Genomic DNA, 15,894 nt, shown 5'->3' with positions numbered 1-15,894 from the left:
TTGGGTTTGCTAGGAGTCGGGAAGGGAATTTTGTTGGAGGCAGAAGCTACTCTGGGGTAGCTTTGAAGATTGCTGAATCTGACACTCTGAGGGAGGAGAATGGGGACAAAGGTGATCGCCTTTATTACCAAATCTTCACTCAGCTCCCCTTCCATGAACACCTTTATTATGGGCAAACGACACCTGAGGTGACACAACTCACCTTTACCAACGTCAGCACTGGCTTTGCTGCCTGGTTACCACTCTCTTTCCTGTCTTCAATTTCATCCCTTATGTGAATTTCAAGCCTTGAAATATGCCAGGTTCCCACATGTTTTGGCCATATTGAGCTCATTCACACTCCCTCCAAGGGTCTGCCGGCCCCACAGCATCCTGCACAGCTCTCAGACCTTCGCCCCATGCCCACTACCACCCTTACACACAAAGTGGGAAAGGGTCCCAGGACAAAAGGTACTGAGCAACCAGCAAATCCTTCTCCCTTCTTCTCAGTTGTTGCTCTGGATCTCAGCCTCTCCTGTGTGCCAGGTGATGTGCATATATTATCTCTACTTCTCACAAAACCCCCTAGAGTGGCATCAACTCTGCTCATGAATGTGGGCCAAAGTTCCAAGACTATAATAGGCCAAGCCCTCTCAGCCTCAGGATTTGAACTAGGGTTGTGCTGACACCAAAACCCAATCTTTCCTAAGCAGGTAAGCTTGACCTTTTAAGTGGAGGTCAAGCACTAGACTCTCAAAAAGCAGGAGGATTTTCCAGATTGGGAAGAAGAGAAAGGAAGTAGCAAGATAGCTCATTGCAAAAGCAAAAACCTCCCATCTTTCTTTTCTTTAGCCTCTAACTTCTCTGTAAAACTAACCACATTGGGTATGCACACTACTAAGCAGGAAAGATTTTCAAGAAGAGACCAAAGACAGCAGAATCTGGGCTGAAACATCAACAGATTCAAAAAGATAAATGCCCTGTTTATAAGACGTCCTGGGGCATCTTTGCTCTTTTAAACTTAATACTGTGAGTTTTCAAAGTCTTAAATTTTTTCTGTTCTTAGATTTCCTTCATCCTGTGGCATCTCCTCCTCCCCAATTCACAGCCACCTAATTTCCTAGCTGTCTCTATAATTTTCTCTTGAAAACTTTAAATCTGGAGACTGACTTCCTGAGTTCAGATTCTGCCTCCACTCTCCCACCAGCTAAAAGATCTGACAATTTCTTTCCAAACTACAGTTGTTTCTTTATACGCAAAATTGCGATGATGATAATACTTGCTTGATAGGGTTGTAGTGAAGATTAAATGAGACAATAGATGTCCAGCATTTAGCAAAGAGCCTGGCATGTAAGAGATACTCAGTAAACATTAGCAGTCTTTTGTATCATTTGTACAGATCTTGCCTACCTTAAGAGAGAGACTGAGATCAACTGAGAAACCCACATGAAAGTTTTTTGAAAGTATTAAAATGATACAAATGTAAACTATCATTACTGTTTTCTCTTTGCAAAATGAGTTAGCGCATTAAAAGCTTTTAAAGCTGTGTCCTTTTGTACCCTGGCAAACCCATTCACAGTTTGTCTCTTCTGTGAAAGAGGAAGGGAGGGAGACCCGTCATTTAAGGGTAGGAAGGTAACTTCAGATGAGATACCAGAGCTCACGGGAAGGAGGTATGGGGAGGGGGATTCTGTGCTTCCCGCCATGAGGTACTTTCCAAGACTACCCTACTGTGCAGAGTGGGGACTACCATCCTTTATTAAAGTGGAAGGAAAACACACCAACGAAAGAGTATCTTTACAACTAAATGCCATGTGTTCCCAAATATACGCATATCTTTGCACATTTAGTTACTCAGTCTGTCTTCCCTCTGTAGTATCAGATGGATCATGATGCTTTACAGTTTCTAAACACACTATTCATACAGCATAGGGATATACGTACAAAAAAATTTTTTTCTTTTAACTAAGAACTGTTTTCAGGTAACTGGATGGCATTTCCCTTCCTTTCCACGTGAAGGGTCTTGCTTGGAAGGGAGCGGCAGGTGGGGAGGGAGGGCATGGTGCTTCCTGGCAAGGGGCAGTAGCATAGTGCTGGCTCTGACGGAAGGTCTCAATTCCTGAGAGTTTTTCAGGTGCCCAGGCACCTCTGCCCCACTAAGCAAGTTAACAAAAAGTACACAGGATTAATCCTATCAGAGTTTATGTCTGAGCAAGCTATCTCCCCAAGTCTGTTTGCCATTGGTCCTGGTTACATTTCCTTAGATAACAGTGCAAATACGAGAAGAATCAGGGGACAGAGGGACTGGCAGTGAGGCCAGACAAGCAAGGGATTGAGGGAGTCAGGAAGAGGAAGGGTACAAAGAGAAGCAGCATGGGGTGGGGGGAGGAAATATGTCTACATATTACATGTTAACAAAGGTCTGGCGTGTGCTATTCAATAGTGCTGGGGTGGTGCTAAGCATGTGGTGACCCTGAGGAGGAAACTGACACATACTGAGCACAGATATGTTGTTAGACATGATATTGGGCACTTTATTATACAGTATCTCTTTTAACCTTTGCAAAAAAACCATGAGATAAGCCTTATTTTTATCTCAATTTTACACATGAGGAAAATCCTCAGGGAGATTAATTAACTGGTTTAAGGTCACACAGCTTACTGAGTTGCAAAGCTAGCTTTAAACTTAGACCTCTAAAACTCCAAAGCCTACACTGTTTCCAGCGTACACTGCTTCCTGCCTTTTGGATAAGTTTTCTAATAGGGGAGCTTTAACCCTTTAAGGGATATTCACAAATTTAAGGGATACTCACAAATTTATTTTAGCCATTTTCTATAGAAATACTTTTTTCCTTTTTTGTTAATAAATATAAAGTAAATAATAAGAAACTTCAAACATAGAGAAGGGTATAAAGTAAAAAGTTCCTCCTTGCTCGCCAAGAACTCTACTCCCCAGAGGTACCACTCTTGATAATTCGGCGTATATCCCTCCAGATCTTTTCCTATGTTGTTATTTGATTTTATTATTTTATGTACATTGATCTGCAACTTTGTTTTTTCTTCAAACTAATGATATATCATTATATATAGATTTATATATATATTTTTTTAGTGGCTGCATGAAAATTCCCTACATGAGTGAACTATAACTTATTTACCCATTTTCCTAATGATGAGCATTTTGGTTGTTTCTGATTTTTCACTACTACGATGCTGAAATGAAGTGTTAAATGAATATCTTTATATGAAGTATCTCTTCACATGCATGCTTTTATTCCAGTAGGATATATTTCTCAAAGGGAGACTGCTGGGTCAAAGGGAATAAGGCTTCTATATTTTAATAGATATTTCAGGAAAGAAATGTATATTTCCATGAGTGGTGTGTCATAGTCCCATGTTTCACCACAATCTCTCCAACAAGAGAAGACATCAATCTTAAAATTTTTTTAGAAACTACTAGGTGAAAAAATAGCCACTCAGGTAGTTTAAACTTGATATTCCTTGGTGATTGGGGTAGAGGACAACAAGACCAGGTTGAGAAGCTGATGCTTGGGGTTTCCCACAGTCAGTCACTCGGGCCAGTGACTCATCCGTGTCCCCAAACGCTAATCTCAGAGCACATGCAAATTTAGGTCTCACCAAAATGACAAATTTCTATGTGACCTAGGCCTTCAGAGGTCACTCATTCACTCATTTATTGAGTACCTGCCATGAGCCAGGCACTGTTCTAGATGATGGGGGCACAGTAGCAAAAAGGAGAGACAAGGTCTCTGCACTTCTGGGATTTAAATACGCTTGGTGGGAGAGTCAACAATAAAACAAGTAAACACACAGACAAGGTCACTCCTGGCATGGATAAGCTCTATAGGGTTGCTCAGAAACCGCTAGAGTTTTAAAACTCAAATCCCACTACTGTATAATAAGGGACTAGACAGACAGACATAACCAAATGCTCCTGGTAGCTCTTCTTGGTTGTTTCAAATTCTAAATCAAACCACAAATCTGTGTTTCCCATCTCAGTGAATGGACAAGACTGAAAACTGGGAATCGTCCTTGACATCTCTGTCTCCCTCACTCTCTATATACAAGCTATTATCAAATTTGGTTTATTTATCTCCGGACTCTCTCTCCCTCTCTCCATCTTCAGTACCACCCTAGTTCAGGCTGCCATCATTCCCAGCCTGGATACTGCCTCAGCTTAACTGGTACCTGGACATACTCTGGTTCTCCTCCACATGGATTCCACACTGCTGTCAGTCTCCCAACTCCTTCTCCTTAAAAATCTCCAAAAGCTGTCCCTTGTTCTTAGGACAAAGACAAAGCCTGCTATCATGACCCATGAAGCCATGCATATGTGGTCCTGCCCACCCCCGGCCTCATTTCCACCTGACTTCCTCCACTCAGTCATGCTGATATTCTTCCCACCCCACACACTGTCCGAGCTCCTATCCAACAGTCTTGCACATATTATTCTTTTACTTTGGAATAATCATTCCCCAGCTCTCAAGTCACGCATCCCTTCTTCAGGGAGGGCCTCCCAAATGAGCAGAATCCATCTATGCGCTATGCTCTTGTGGTATCTTGTAATCTCTTTCTCATGGCCCCTATCATAGTATGATTTCTATATTTGCTTGTATTCCCTTTAGACCATAAGCGCCATGGGGGCCAGGGCCATGTCCACTTTGGATGCCATCACGCCTTGTATATGGTACGCATTAAACATTTGCTGAATAAAAGAACAAATAAATTTATGCAAGACAAAGCTAAACTGCTTGGAACAAATTTTAAGTGCTCTAAAAGTACAGAGAATAAATGGTTAAAGTTAACCATTTGTAGTATGGCCAGACAAAAAAACAGGAAGAAGGGTGAATGTCAGGAGGAGAGGGGGTACAGGATGCATGCCCATATCAGTGAGGACAAGGCTGTCCAAGTTAGCAAGGCCAGAAAGGGTGAGCCTTGAATTTCAAACAAAGAGCTTTAACTCACTCTTATAAACTATGGGGATCTCTTGGAGGTTCTTGGATGGAGGATTAAAGTGAAGGTGGAAAAGATTAACCCAGGTACGTTAACCCATCATTTGGGTAGAGGATGGTTATAACTAGACAGAGAGGTAGCAGGCCTAGAGGGAAGGAGATGGTTAAGATGATAAGGTACGCTAGGGTGAGGTTTGTCACTTGGAATAGAAAAGAAGGGGCAGATTCTGGGAGTAAGCAACAGAACTTGGTGATTAACTGGGTTTAAGAAAAGAAGAAAGTGTCAAAACTGCTTTCCTCTGACCCCATCTTATCCTAAGATTTGCAGATTAGAAGATCCAGAAATAAGGACTAGAAGAGACAAGACATGATCAGAGTCTTCCCAATTCTTAAAATACACAATTTTACTTCTCTCCCAAGGACTTTGAATAATGAAATAAAGTTATTAGGCTGAAAGAAACCCAGGCAGAGGGTACATTAATTATCCAGTATCTCATCCACTGCATTGTTTTGGGGCAAGATGTTCAACAATTCGCATTTAGACATCCAGGAGGCAGTCTGTTTCTCTTTCTGCATAGCAGGATTCCATTAGACAAAACAAACCCGCTCCAAGGCATGAAACAGGTGAAAGAGCAATGGACTAAGAGTGAGGATGCCAGTGATGTGGTCCCCGCTCTCAAACCAACTCCATTGTATCAACCTGAGATGTGTGACTTCCCTGGACACAGATTTCCTAATCTGTAAAACTGGCTGAGAGGGGAAGACAGGGACTGGTAGTGATTCTACTTGTGTTCGGCAGAGCACTGGGATTCTGGGGAGGTACTTCAGGGGCCCAAGGGGGCAAGGGAGGAGCCAAGTGGGCAGTCTCCCATCCACCACCCTCACCACCCTCACTCGGAGAAGTCTCACTTTACTATCTACTATCTCAGGGATCAAGATGTCATTAAGTCTTCAGTATGATCCCAACCTTCAACCTCACCACTGAGGGAAAGTTACTGGTCTACATGCTAAGAATCTTGTCCCTGCGGAGTCAGCTGTCTGATTTCCCAAAGAATAATAACACAAGTTGAGAGCTGTGTGGGTCTGTAAGTTAACTACAATCTTAAAAACTTTCCACAAAAGCACAGATGACACACAACACTCTTTTAGAATTTGAGGGGGAAACTAACCTTTCATTCCAGGAATCAACTTTGAGGTTGGATGAAGGTAACTAGAGCTCTTAGCCAGTAATACTAACGGCTGAAGGTACTTCAGCTTTATCTCAATCTTTTAAGGAGCAAGTATGAGTTGTGTGATAACAATTTATTTCTTTTTAAAGGAAAAAACTTTGGAGAATGGCCAAAAAAAAAAAAAAAAAAATCTGACAACTGATGTCTCCAAAGCTCAAAGCATAGGGACTGTAGTAACTTCCCAGGACTCCTTGACCTCAAAGGCTCCCTCAGGGGCCCCAAGCTATGCTGAGGAAGTGAGTACCCGAACCTGACTTAATTTCACTCCCAGCCCACGCTTTGCAATTGCAGAAACGTGCATGCTAATCAGAGGACTGGATTGCTTCTTCTTGAGAAACAGAAGAGAACAAGGTGGTGGACCAAAATGAACGCACTCTAGCAGAGGGTTTTCCAAAGTTCTTATCACACTTTGCAGCGGATCTTGAGAAAAATCAACTTACTGGATTTTTCTATTTACTACTGTTAATTTGAGGACTATTGTCTATGAATTTAAATGTTATTAAAATAATATTTGATGTCAATTTATTTTTTTTACCCAACACAGTAATTTTTTCTGTGTGTACACCTTTTCTTTCTATTTTATAAATCTTATATATGTGTGTACATGTCACAATGTAAACTGTTTTTCTTACTGGGAGCTGTGAAAAAAAGTTTGAAAACCGTTTTGGTGGATACTGGGAGTGAGAGAGGAAGCTTGATTTTCAGTTTGATCTTAGAGACATTTTAGGAAGTTTGGCTTAAAAAATAAATAAAGAGGTGGGGAAGTGGGGAGGGACCCAGTATTTCCTGAGTGGTGACCATGCTGTACACTCTGTGCTTGAAGTGAACCCACCCAGCGAGGGTTGGCCTTGTGAGGTGTGGCAGGGAGGGGCTTGTCAGGAATTTCACCTGTTTTCTAGATGAGGGGAGATGAATTCCTCCAAAATCACAGCTAATAAGAGGCAGGTTCTGAATTACAACCTGCATGTCATCGGACTAGTCAGCGCAGTTTCTTAGCTGTGGGGGAAGGAGTAGGGGGAAGTTTAAACTGTTTCTTTAAAGTTAGCTTTAAAAAAATCCTACTTGGGTCTAGATCATGACTACATTATCACCACAGCTAACATTTGTTAAGCCCTCACTTCGTTCCAGGCTCTGTATTAAGTGCTTGAAAGCCTTCATTTCATTCAATCCTCACAGAAACCTTACAAGACATGCACTAGAATCATCTCCATTTACTGGGGGCTTTCAGCAGTTCAGGAACTTGACCAGAGCCACACAAACATCGTGGATGCAAAATCCAAATGCACATTACATAGCTGAATGCAGTTTTGTTTACACTTCCTACACATATTCAGCGAAAATATCTGCTAAAATAGATATTTGCTAAAATAGCTACTTCCCCTTGAAGTGTTGGAGTCAAAACGATTGAAATCGCAATTTCTCACCTATGAAATAAAAGTGAGTTTAGAAGTTCACTTAGGACTTCTTCGCGTTCGGCGTTCTCTGGTTCTAAAAACGTGTCATGCAGGTGGGCTTCCATGTAAAGAATGCCAGGCGAGCGTGGCCGTCGGTATTATTACCATTCAGCATCCCGGCTACTAAGCCTGCATGGCTGGTTCAAGAACACCTGGAGCTCCGCTTTCTGAGGCCCCTGTCCATTTAGCAACTTGCTTACCGTAAGAAGATACCCTTTGGTTATAATCACTGTATTTGAGAAGTGTTCAGTGTTCACCACTCTTCATAAAAATCGAATAGCTTTTAAAACATTATGTTGGTGATTTAAGGATTAGGGGTTATACTGTAACGGGATTTTTATCTATAAGGCTTCTTTTCTTATTCTGTAGGCTCTGGATGACTGCTGGCTACAAAGTCCTAATTCCGGGGATGGGATGCCCAGGGGCAGAGGTGGGAGTCAACTTCTATTTTCCAGAAAAGGCAGCTTATGCAGCTTCGGAAATCTCTAGGGGCTGAGGAGTCTGAGCTGAACACAGGAGGCCCAGGAGAGAAGTCTGTGCAAAACTGTGGGATTTTCATGAATTTGCTTGCAGTCTAAACTGGTGACTGCTCTGGTGGAATCTCGGCACTTCAATTTAGGTGAGGTTTAGTCCATTTCCTTGTGTATCATAGGCGTCCAACATCTAGTCTTGTCAGCTTCACAATTTATAAGAAACGCTGTAAGCCAGAGAACCTTAGGAATACCAATTTTGCAGTTTTCCTACCCTTTTGCAATTCTCTTTCCTTTTTATTCCCAGCATTAAGCTTTATTGTCAAATCTTGTCTGATTTGGTTGCATCTGAATGATTTTCGTGTCCTATCAAGCTTGTAAAAATGAAATTCTGCCTCTACCTTCATATTACATCTTTTCCCTCAGAAAAATACAAGACTCAAATTGGTCTGTGAGCCAACTGAGCTGACCTCCACTGACAGCTTAGAGGTAAGAGGGCAGCTATTCCTAAAAGGGGGAGGGGGGGGAGGTAAAATGAAGTAAAACAGGGCAGAGCTTCCAAGGGAACTCACACATGCTTGTTTGCTAGGTCCCGCCTACATCCTAATTGACAAGGGCCGAAAGAGCCTGCACCTTCCTCACTCAGCTATCCTTCGCTACCTTGTGTCACTCATGCAGATACACGCTCCTGTCGTATTTCCAAGAAAAACACGGAGACACCCAAAACCATGCTTCCAAAGTAGATAGGGGATCGGCAGGTTAAGAGAATGAAGGAGAGGGGGGGTGGTTGAGCACCTAATGGGGAGATACTGAACAAGGGTGAAAGTCAGGGAAGTTCGTGGACACAGAGAAAGTAAAAAAAAAAAGTGACTGAACATGGTTAGCAAAGAACCACATGTTTTGGTCCCATAAAATAGATTCTGAATCATACTCAACATTCCATTGCATACTGAGGATACATTATAAGCTCCCAGGAGGGAAATAAATGTATTTCTGGTCCAATATGGTTGTCACTATGTCTAAAACCTAAAAGGAGGTATCAGAGGAAAGGAAAAAATTAGGAATTTTAAGAGTGGCGTTTTCGCCTCTATCAATTCAGCTTTAGTGCCAAGAGACCAAGAGGTGCTTCACGACTGCAGGAGGGGAAGCCCAGAGGCTCCTGGTTTCTTTCTTAGTTGCACCTGTTTCGAAAGGGCGTGGGCTAATAAAAGAAGAAAACAGGTTCCCACAGGCAGAAACTCGATCCACTCCCCGCTCGTCCTGGCGCCCATGCCAAGAGCCACCGGAGCGCGGCCCAGGCCTCCGCTGCCCTGCCTGCGGCCAGCTCTGCAAGGCCAGGCAACAATGGCTTCCTGTCTCCTTGGGCCCAGGGTGGGACCCATTTTCCCACGCTCACCTGCTGGGAGCCAGGTGAAGAGCAGCAGCCAAGGTGCAGGCAGCTCAGGGCCCATGCCGGCCCCTCTCTGGCCCCTTTCAGCTCAGGGGTTCCGGGGGCACCGTGTCTTCCTTCATCAGCGGCCGCCCAGGACGCACCACTTCTGCAAGGAACCCCTCCGACGTCCCCTCGCTCGGCACAGAGCGGCGGAGGGCGGGCCGGGTCGGCGGCAGGTACGGCAGGCTCATCCCCACCTGGGCCGCGGCCCCGCCCCCCGCGCTCCCGGGCTTCCTGCCCCGCCCCCGGGCAGCCGCGCCACCTTCCTCACCTGCCACCGCCTCTGCCGGCTGCGGGTAATTCTCTTCCTCGCTCAAACGCCGTCTCCTGCCACGCACCCTCCCGCCTGCAGAGAATGTTACCGTTTTTTTCCACAAGTTCTCTGGAAATCTTACCCCTAGCAAGTTTCTCCCCCTTTTTTGGTAGAATTATGTGGCTAGAACTTTCTACGGAGTATTTCCTGCATTATATTTTCATTCACTCATACGTTCTTGGAAAACTTTTTTCCACTAAAAACACGCTTAATATGTTTACACGTAATATCTTTTCAGATTCTAGAAACTAAAGATGTAGGAAATGAACTGGAGAAATAGGTTTAATTTTCCACAATTACAAAAGCAACAGATGCTTATTATAGAAAAGTTAGAAAATATAAATTAATGGAAATAGGAAAAAAATCTGCTCCCACCACGCAGCGTTAGGCTTGTTAATGTTGGTATATTCCTTTTTATTTCCCATCCTGCATGCACTCAGCAACCCCCACAGACCTCAGCCCTCACAAGAGCAAAGATTCTAGGTGTCTTTGCACCAGGCCGCTTAGGATGTAATCCCATCTCTCCTTCCTTGGTGGGATCCCACACGGAGGAATAAAGCAAAGCAGAGGAGGAAGGCACACTCACCTTCAGGAACCAACCAACCATGTTAACTTGGAAAGTCTCCATACACTGGTCAGTTTAAGTAGACAGAGGCCATTTTATACACTTCTCCCTTATCAGGGATTTTTCATTGTGCTCCCCCTTCTGTAGCAAAAACCATCTCCTCCCTCTCAGCCGCCATCTTTTTTCTCAGGAAAAGAATTATAAAGATACATTAAACGTGGTTTCTGCCCCTCAGGAAGCTCTCGTTCTGGCCACTGACCTCGGAAGTCAACATTATTCCTCCTGAGTGAATCTCCTGCCCTGCTCTACTGTAAAGGGACCTCTTCCCTGGGGCTACTGGTGTCCATCATCTCCCCTCCACGAAGAAGAGCTTCCTTGTCCTGAATCTGATTGGAGGTCTCACCCCAGTCTCTTCTCCCCATCTCTCTTCCCCTCCTCCACTCCTGGGTCTGGCATCTGGTTCCCCAATTGGGCCTCTCCACTTTGTTTTTCTTGTAGCTTCTTCCTTTCCAGAAAGTAGAAAGTAAATTCAGGAAGTGCATGGCCAAAGGCAGATGGTACAGTGTGTTTAGGAGCCTTTAGATCTTCCACAGTGGGATCCCAGCACAGCAGCAACTGCAGGCGCAGCCACAGCAGCAGGATATAAAGTGAGTGAGGGATGGTCCTCTAACCCCCTCCAGAGACCTTGCACATGCTCCTAGGAACACTGTACATGTTTGAGTGTTTGTGACTCTGAGGGGTTTGTGTGGTTCCTAGCTTTGTGAATTGTTCTAGGCAAATTTTCACTTCCAGTCTAAAAAGATATGAGCCCTCTCCTTCCCACATCTACCTCCCATGCCCCTCGGCCCTTGCTTTGGTATAAAGGTCATTTTAATATTCATCGAAGCCAGCGTCTTTCCATGTGTATTTTGTGGAACGGTAGTTCCATGGAATGTTAATAAATAGTATATGGAAAAAAGACTGTGATAAATTCAAGAAATGCCAGACTAAACTAAATGAAGCATGTTTTCAGGACTTATCAAACCCTTAGGGTGCTACTGTACATTTAAATTTCCAAGGGAATATGTCATATAACATTTCCCAGCTTATTCAATGACAAAACCCTTTTTTTCTCACACATATCTTAGGGCAGATGTTCCATGGAACATATTTCAGGTAATCTTGGTGGTCTAACCCAACTGTAATTGGGGGGATATGTGGGAGACTTCTATAGGAACAAAAAAATATGACTTTCACAAAGGTTATCTCAAGTGCAGTAGAATTAGTGTTTCCTTATTTTCTTTGGGGAATCGTTCCTTCCGTTGAACTTCTACCTCCATTGTGCTCTGAGAGTGGACACTTAGGTTGACTTTATGTATTTGTTCCTCCACTACATGCATCTTTTGTTCTTCACCACTTATCATATTATGTACCAAGCAATGTTCTAAGTGCTTTACATGTATTATCTTATTAAATTCCCACAATAACTATATAAAATAGGGTCTTATTATCAATCCCATTTTATGGATGTGGAAGCTGAGGTACAAAGGAATAACTTGCCCAAGTTACAAAGCTCGTAAGTGGTGGAGTTATGAGTCTAAGTGAGGCCGTCTGACTCCAGACCTTGTGCTTTAGCTATTTCAACACACACTCTCACCTAGCTTTGTCTTCATCTGTATTTACAGCTAGCTGACTCTATCAGTGTGTACTAATCCAGCTTCTTTGCACATATGTCATTATCTCTAAATAAAGGAAAATTGCATTCCACTGCCATGAGCTCTCCTGGGCCAGTCATTCTGCCAATATGTGCCATTGGTTCAATAAAGATTAGATAAGAGTATACATTTGGCTCAGAACCAACAAACAGTTCTTTCATACCTAGATATAGAAGTGAAAATCACTTGACTTGCTGATAGTGACTGAAACAAAATTGTCCTCAAATACAAAGTAATAATAATAGCTACCATTTATTAAACTCTTAGAATACTGCGAGGCACTATTATAAGCACTTTTTGTATTAATTTCAGTAATTCTCTCAACAACACTATGAGGCAGGCACTATCATTGCTCCATTTTACAGCTGAGACACTTGAGGCCCAAAGGTTCAATTACTTATCTATGGTCATCCAGCTTGTAAGTAGGGGCTGAGATGCAGACTCAGGTGATCTGCCTTCAGAGCACACATCGTTAATCACTACCCTAGACATACTGTGCTTCTTTGTGTTGGCTGGTCTAGGGTCTAAGCACAAAGTACTGAGCTTATGATCTCATCATTTGTAATCACACTTTCTAGTTGAACTTGTTTCAATGAATGTTTCTAAATATTGCATCTATATATGCACGTGCATCTGTATTTAAGGGTAATGTGATACTTGTACATCTACATAAGCATTTATCAAAAATGGAGAAAAGAAATGGCAGGAAAGAAAATAAAGAAACGTGTAAGTAAAAATCATGCTCCAGGCAGTTAAAGCTAAAGGGAGGCAAGAAATGAAAGCAGCTAACTGATCCCGCAACATTTCAAGTGTATCTTATTAATCTTTGAATGCCTAGCATCTAGCACAGTACTTGGCATATAGGTAGTGCTCAGTAAATATTTGTTGAGCTCTTTATCCATAGTTCCTGGAGGAAGTGACATGTGAACTGGGTTTGAAAATGATTAAGACTTTGCCAGAGCAATCCAAGCAGAGAGACCAGCATGTGCAAAAGTTATGGCACCAGGAAATAGCATAGCTGAACTGTAAGCACGTCAGTTTTGCTAGACTCTAGAGCAAAGTGGGGAGTGTAGGAAAGTATGTTAGAGAGGTAGCCAGGTAAATAAAGGGCCTTGCATGACAAGCTGGAGACCTAAGACTTCATACAGTAGACAATGGGGAGCCAGTGAAGGGTTTTAAGCTGAGTGAGTCATGATCAGACTTGCATTTTAAAAATATAAACTTGGCAGCAGTGAGAAGAATGGTAAGTGAGAATTGAGATGAAAGGCAGGGAGACAAGTTAGGAAACACTTACTAGAGTCAAGGTGGGAGATACTGATGTCTAAAGCCAATTCTTGTGTTGAGAATGGAAAGGAGAGAATACTATGGCAGATATTTAGTATGTAGAATTGACAAGATTGATGATAAATTAGATGTGGGGATTGAGAGAAGAATATGTGTTTCTGACCAGTGAGCCTGGGTGGATGGTGATGCCTTTAAAGAGAATAAATATATAGAAAGGTTTTGAATCACTTCAGACACATTGCACCTGAGAGAACAGTGGACTATTCAAATGAAACTCCTATGGATGGTTGGACACCTGTATTAAGTGCAATTGGTTGAATGGGGTTGGTAGGAGCTGCATGCCTGTATACAGAGGTCTGAGTCAGTAGACTGGGAGACTTCCTTTTTGGTTAGTGGGCTATAACAAGACAATTCATCTCAGAGTAGGGCTAAGAGCAGGAGGTGGTGTAGTCTAGTGAAATGACTTTGGAAACAAATATATTTATTATTACCTCTCCTATTCAACTTTATACTGGATATTCTAACTAGCACAATAAGAAAATAAAAATTAAAAGGCTTGACAAGAAGAATAAAGATGTTATTCACAGTATTATGATTATCTACACAGAATATTGAAGAGAATCTGTACATTATATATAAGGATTAACAAGAGAGGTTGCTAGAAACAAGGTCAATATATTGATGTCACTGAGAAAGAGGGAGCAACATTTATCTGGAAGATGTGACTTTAAAATATACATTTGCAATAGCAATAAATCTATAAAGTAACTAGGAATAAATCTAACAATATATGTGGAACAGCTTTATGGAGAAAATTGTAAAAGATTATGGAAAACATTTTTGTAAAGACACAAATAAATGTAAAGATGTACCATATTCATGGATACAAATATTCAGTATCACTAAAGATGATAATTTTCCCCCGAATTAATCAATAAGTTTTGTATATTTCTAACAAAAAATCTGAAAAATCTCCCCAGAATTTAACAAGCCATCCTAAAATTAAATGGTGGTAAATAGCCAAGATAATTTTGAAGAAAAATAAGGAGGAAGAGGGAAATTTGCCTCTTCAAATGATAAAGCTAGAGCAGTTAAAACTATGTGGCATTGACATATGGATAAACAAATGGAGCATAAAAGAAATTCTGAAAGTAGACACTCATGTAGACGGGAATTTGATATGTAACACAGGTGGCATTATAATTCAATGAGACAACCTTAAACTATTTAATAAGTGATGCTGGGACAATTAGTTTGTTATGTTAAAAAATAAGATGTATCTTTATTTCATACCACATACACAGTTCCAAACTGATTAAAATCAAAATGTTAAAAGCAAAAATTTCAAGCTTTTAGAAGAAAATATGGTAGAATATCCATAGGATCTTGAAGAAAAGAATGAATTCTTCAACAGAAAACAAAAAGAATAATTCATTTAGGAAGACTGATACAGAAGACTATATTAAATTAAAAAGTTGCATAAACAAAACATATATACAAAATGAAAAAGCAAACCACAAACTGAAAAAAAGACATTTGCTGTGCATTTTAAAGGCAAAAAAAATTATAACCAGCATATATTAAAAAAAAAAAAAAACTCCTAAAAGTAAGGAGACAACCCAATGGTAAGGGAGATGACCAGGCAATCACATGAGAGGAAACCTGACTCACTATTAAACATAGTAAAAAAGGCTCGACCTGACTAGCAGTCAGAAATTGTAAATTGAAAACAATAAATGCTATTCCACATCTGACAAATTCGTTAAAATGTAAAGGTCTAAGCCAACCAAATGTTGATGAGGATGTGAGAAGTTTAAATTGGTTCAACTAAACAATTTGACAAAACCTTAAAAAGTCGAAGGTGCACGTATCCTAGGACCTTGTGATTTCCCTTCTAAGAGGTCTCCACACTAGAGAAATTCTCACTCTTATGCACACAGATAAATGTGCAAGGATGTTTGTTGCAAAGCAACTTGTGCAAAGCTTGCAAACAACTTTCCATCAGGGAGAAATAAATAAATAAGATGGGGTTTACCAATGGAATGAGATAACATGCCATGTTACAATGAATTAACTAGATCTATACCATAGGTGAATATTAAAAATATAATGTTATATGAATAAAGAAGTTGTAAGATACTATTTACAGTATTTTGTCAAATGTTAAGACACAAAATAATATCATATAGTATTATGGAAGATTCCTATAAGTGGAGAACAAAGTATAAAAATATTCAGGAGAATAGGATTCACCAATCTTAGAATGTTGCTACTCCTGAGAAAGAAGAAAGAGAGCAATGGTTTGGGAGGAACTTTAGCTGAATCTGTAACATTTTATTTTTTTTAAATATATGAAACAAATACACTAAAAATGTAAAAACAGTTAAATTTAGTTGGCATAAGTGGAGCTGATTATATTATTTTGTGTGCTTTTCTGTATCTTAGGCATATTTTGTAATTAAAAATACTTGTAAGACAAAAAAAGGGTGAGCACTTGGTGT

The 15,894-nt window shown here is 41.2% G+C and overlaps 1 protein-coding gene across 8 annotated transcripts in view; it reads right to left on the bottom strand.

Moving 5' to 3' along the window:
* The window catches only part of ILDR1 (immunoglobulin like domain containing receptor 1), a 32,580-nt gene extending 21,723 nt beyond the window's left edge, over positions 1–10,857 (bottom strand). For 3 of the 8 annotated variants that reach the window (XR_011428825.1, XM_014732857.3, XM_014732860.3), the window contains exons 1-2: positions 10,437–10,854; positions 9,502–9,883 (exon numbers count right to left, since the gene is read on the bottom strand). Coding sequence is in view for 6 of the 8 variants with exons in the window: in XM_014732857.3 (XP_014588343.2) it covers positions 9,502–9,556 (55 nt within the window). In the remaining 2 variants the exon portion in view is untranslated. Of the gene's footprint in view, positions 1–9,501; positions 9,884–10,436 lie in introns of all 8 variants that reach the window. The other 5 variants (XM_001916842.6, XM_023623664.2, XR_001378850.3 and 2 more) reach the window with 4 other exon arrangements.
* Between the last annotated feature and the right edge of the window lie 5,037 nt (positions 10,858–15,894).

Source organism: Equus caballus, chromosome 19 (genome assembly GCF_041296265.1).
Source record: "Equus caballus isolate H_3958 breed thoroughbred chromosome 19, TB-T2T, whole genome shotgun sequence".
NCBI classification, from domain to species: domain Eukaryota; kingdom Metazoa; phylum Chordata; class Mammalia; order Perissodactyla; family Equidae; genus Equus; species Equus caballus.
Note: the sequence above shows the minus strand (reverse complement) of the source record. Positions and strands in the feature narration are given on the sequence as shown.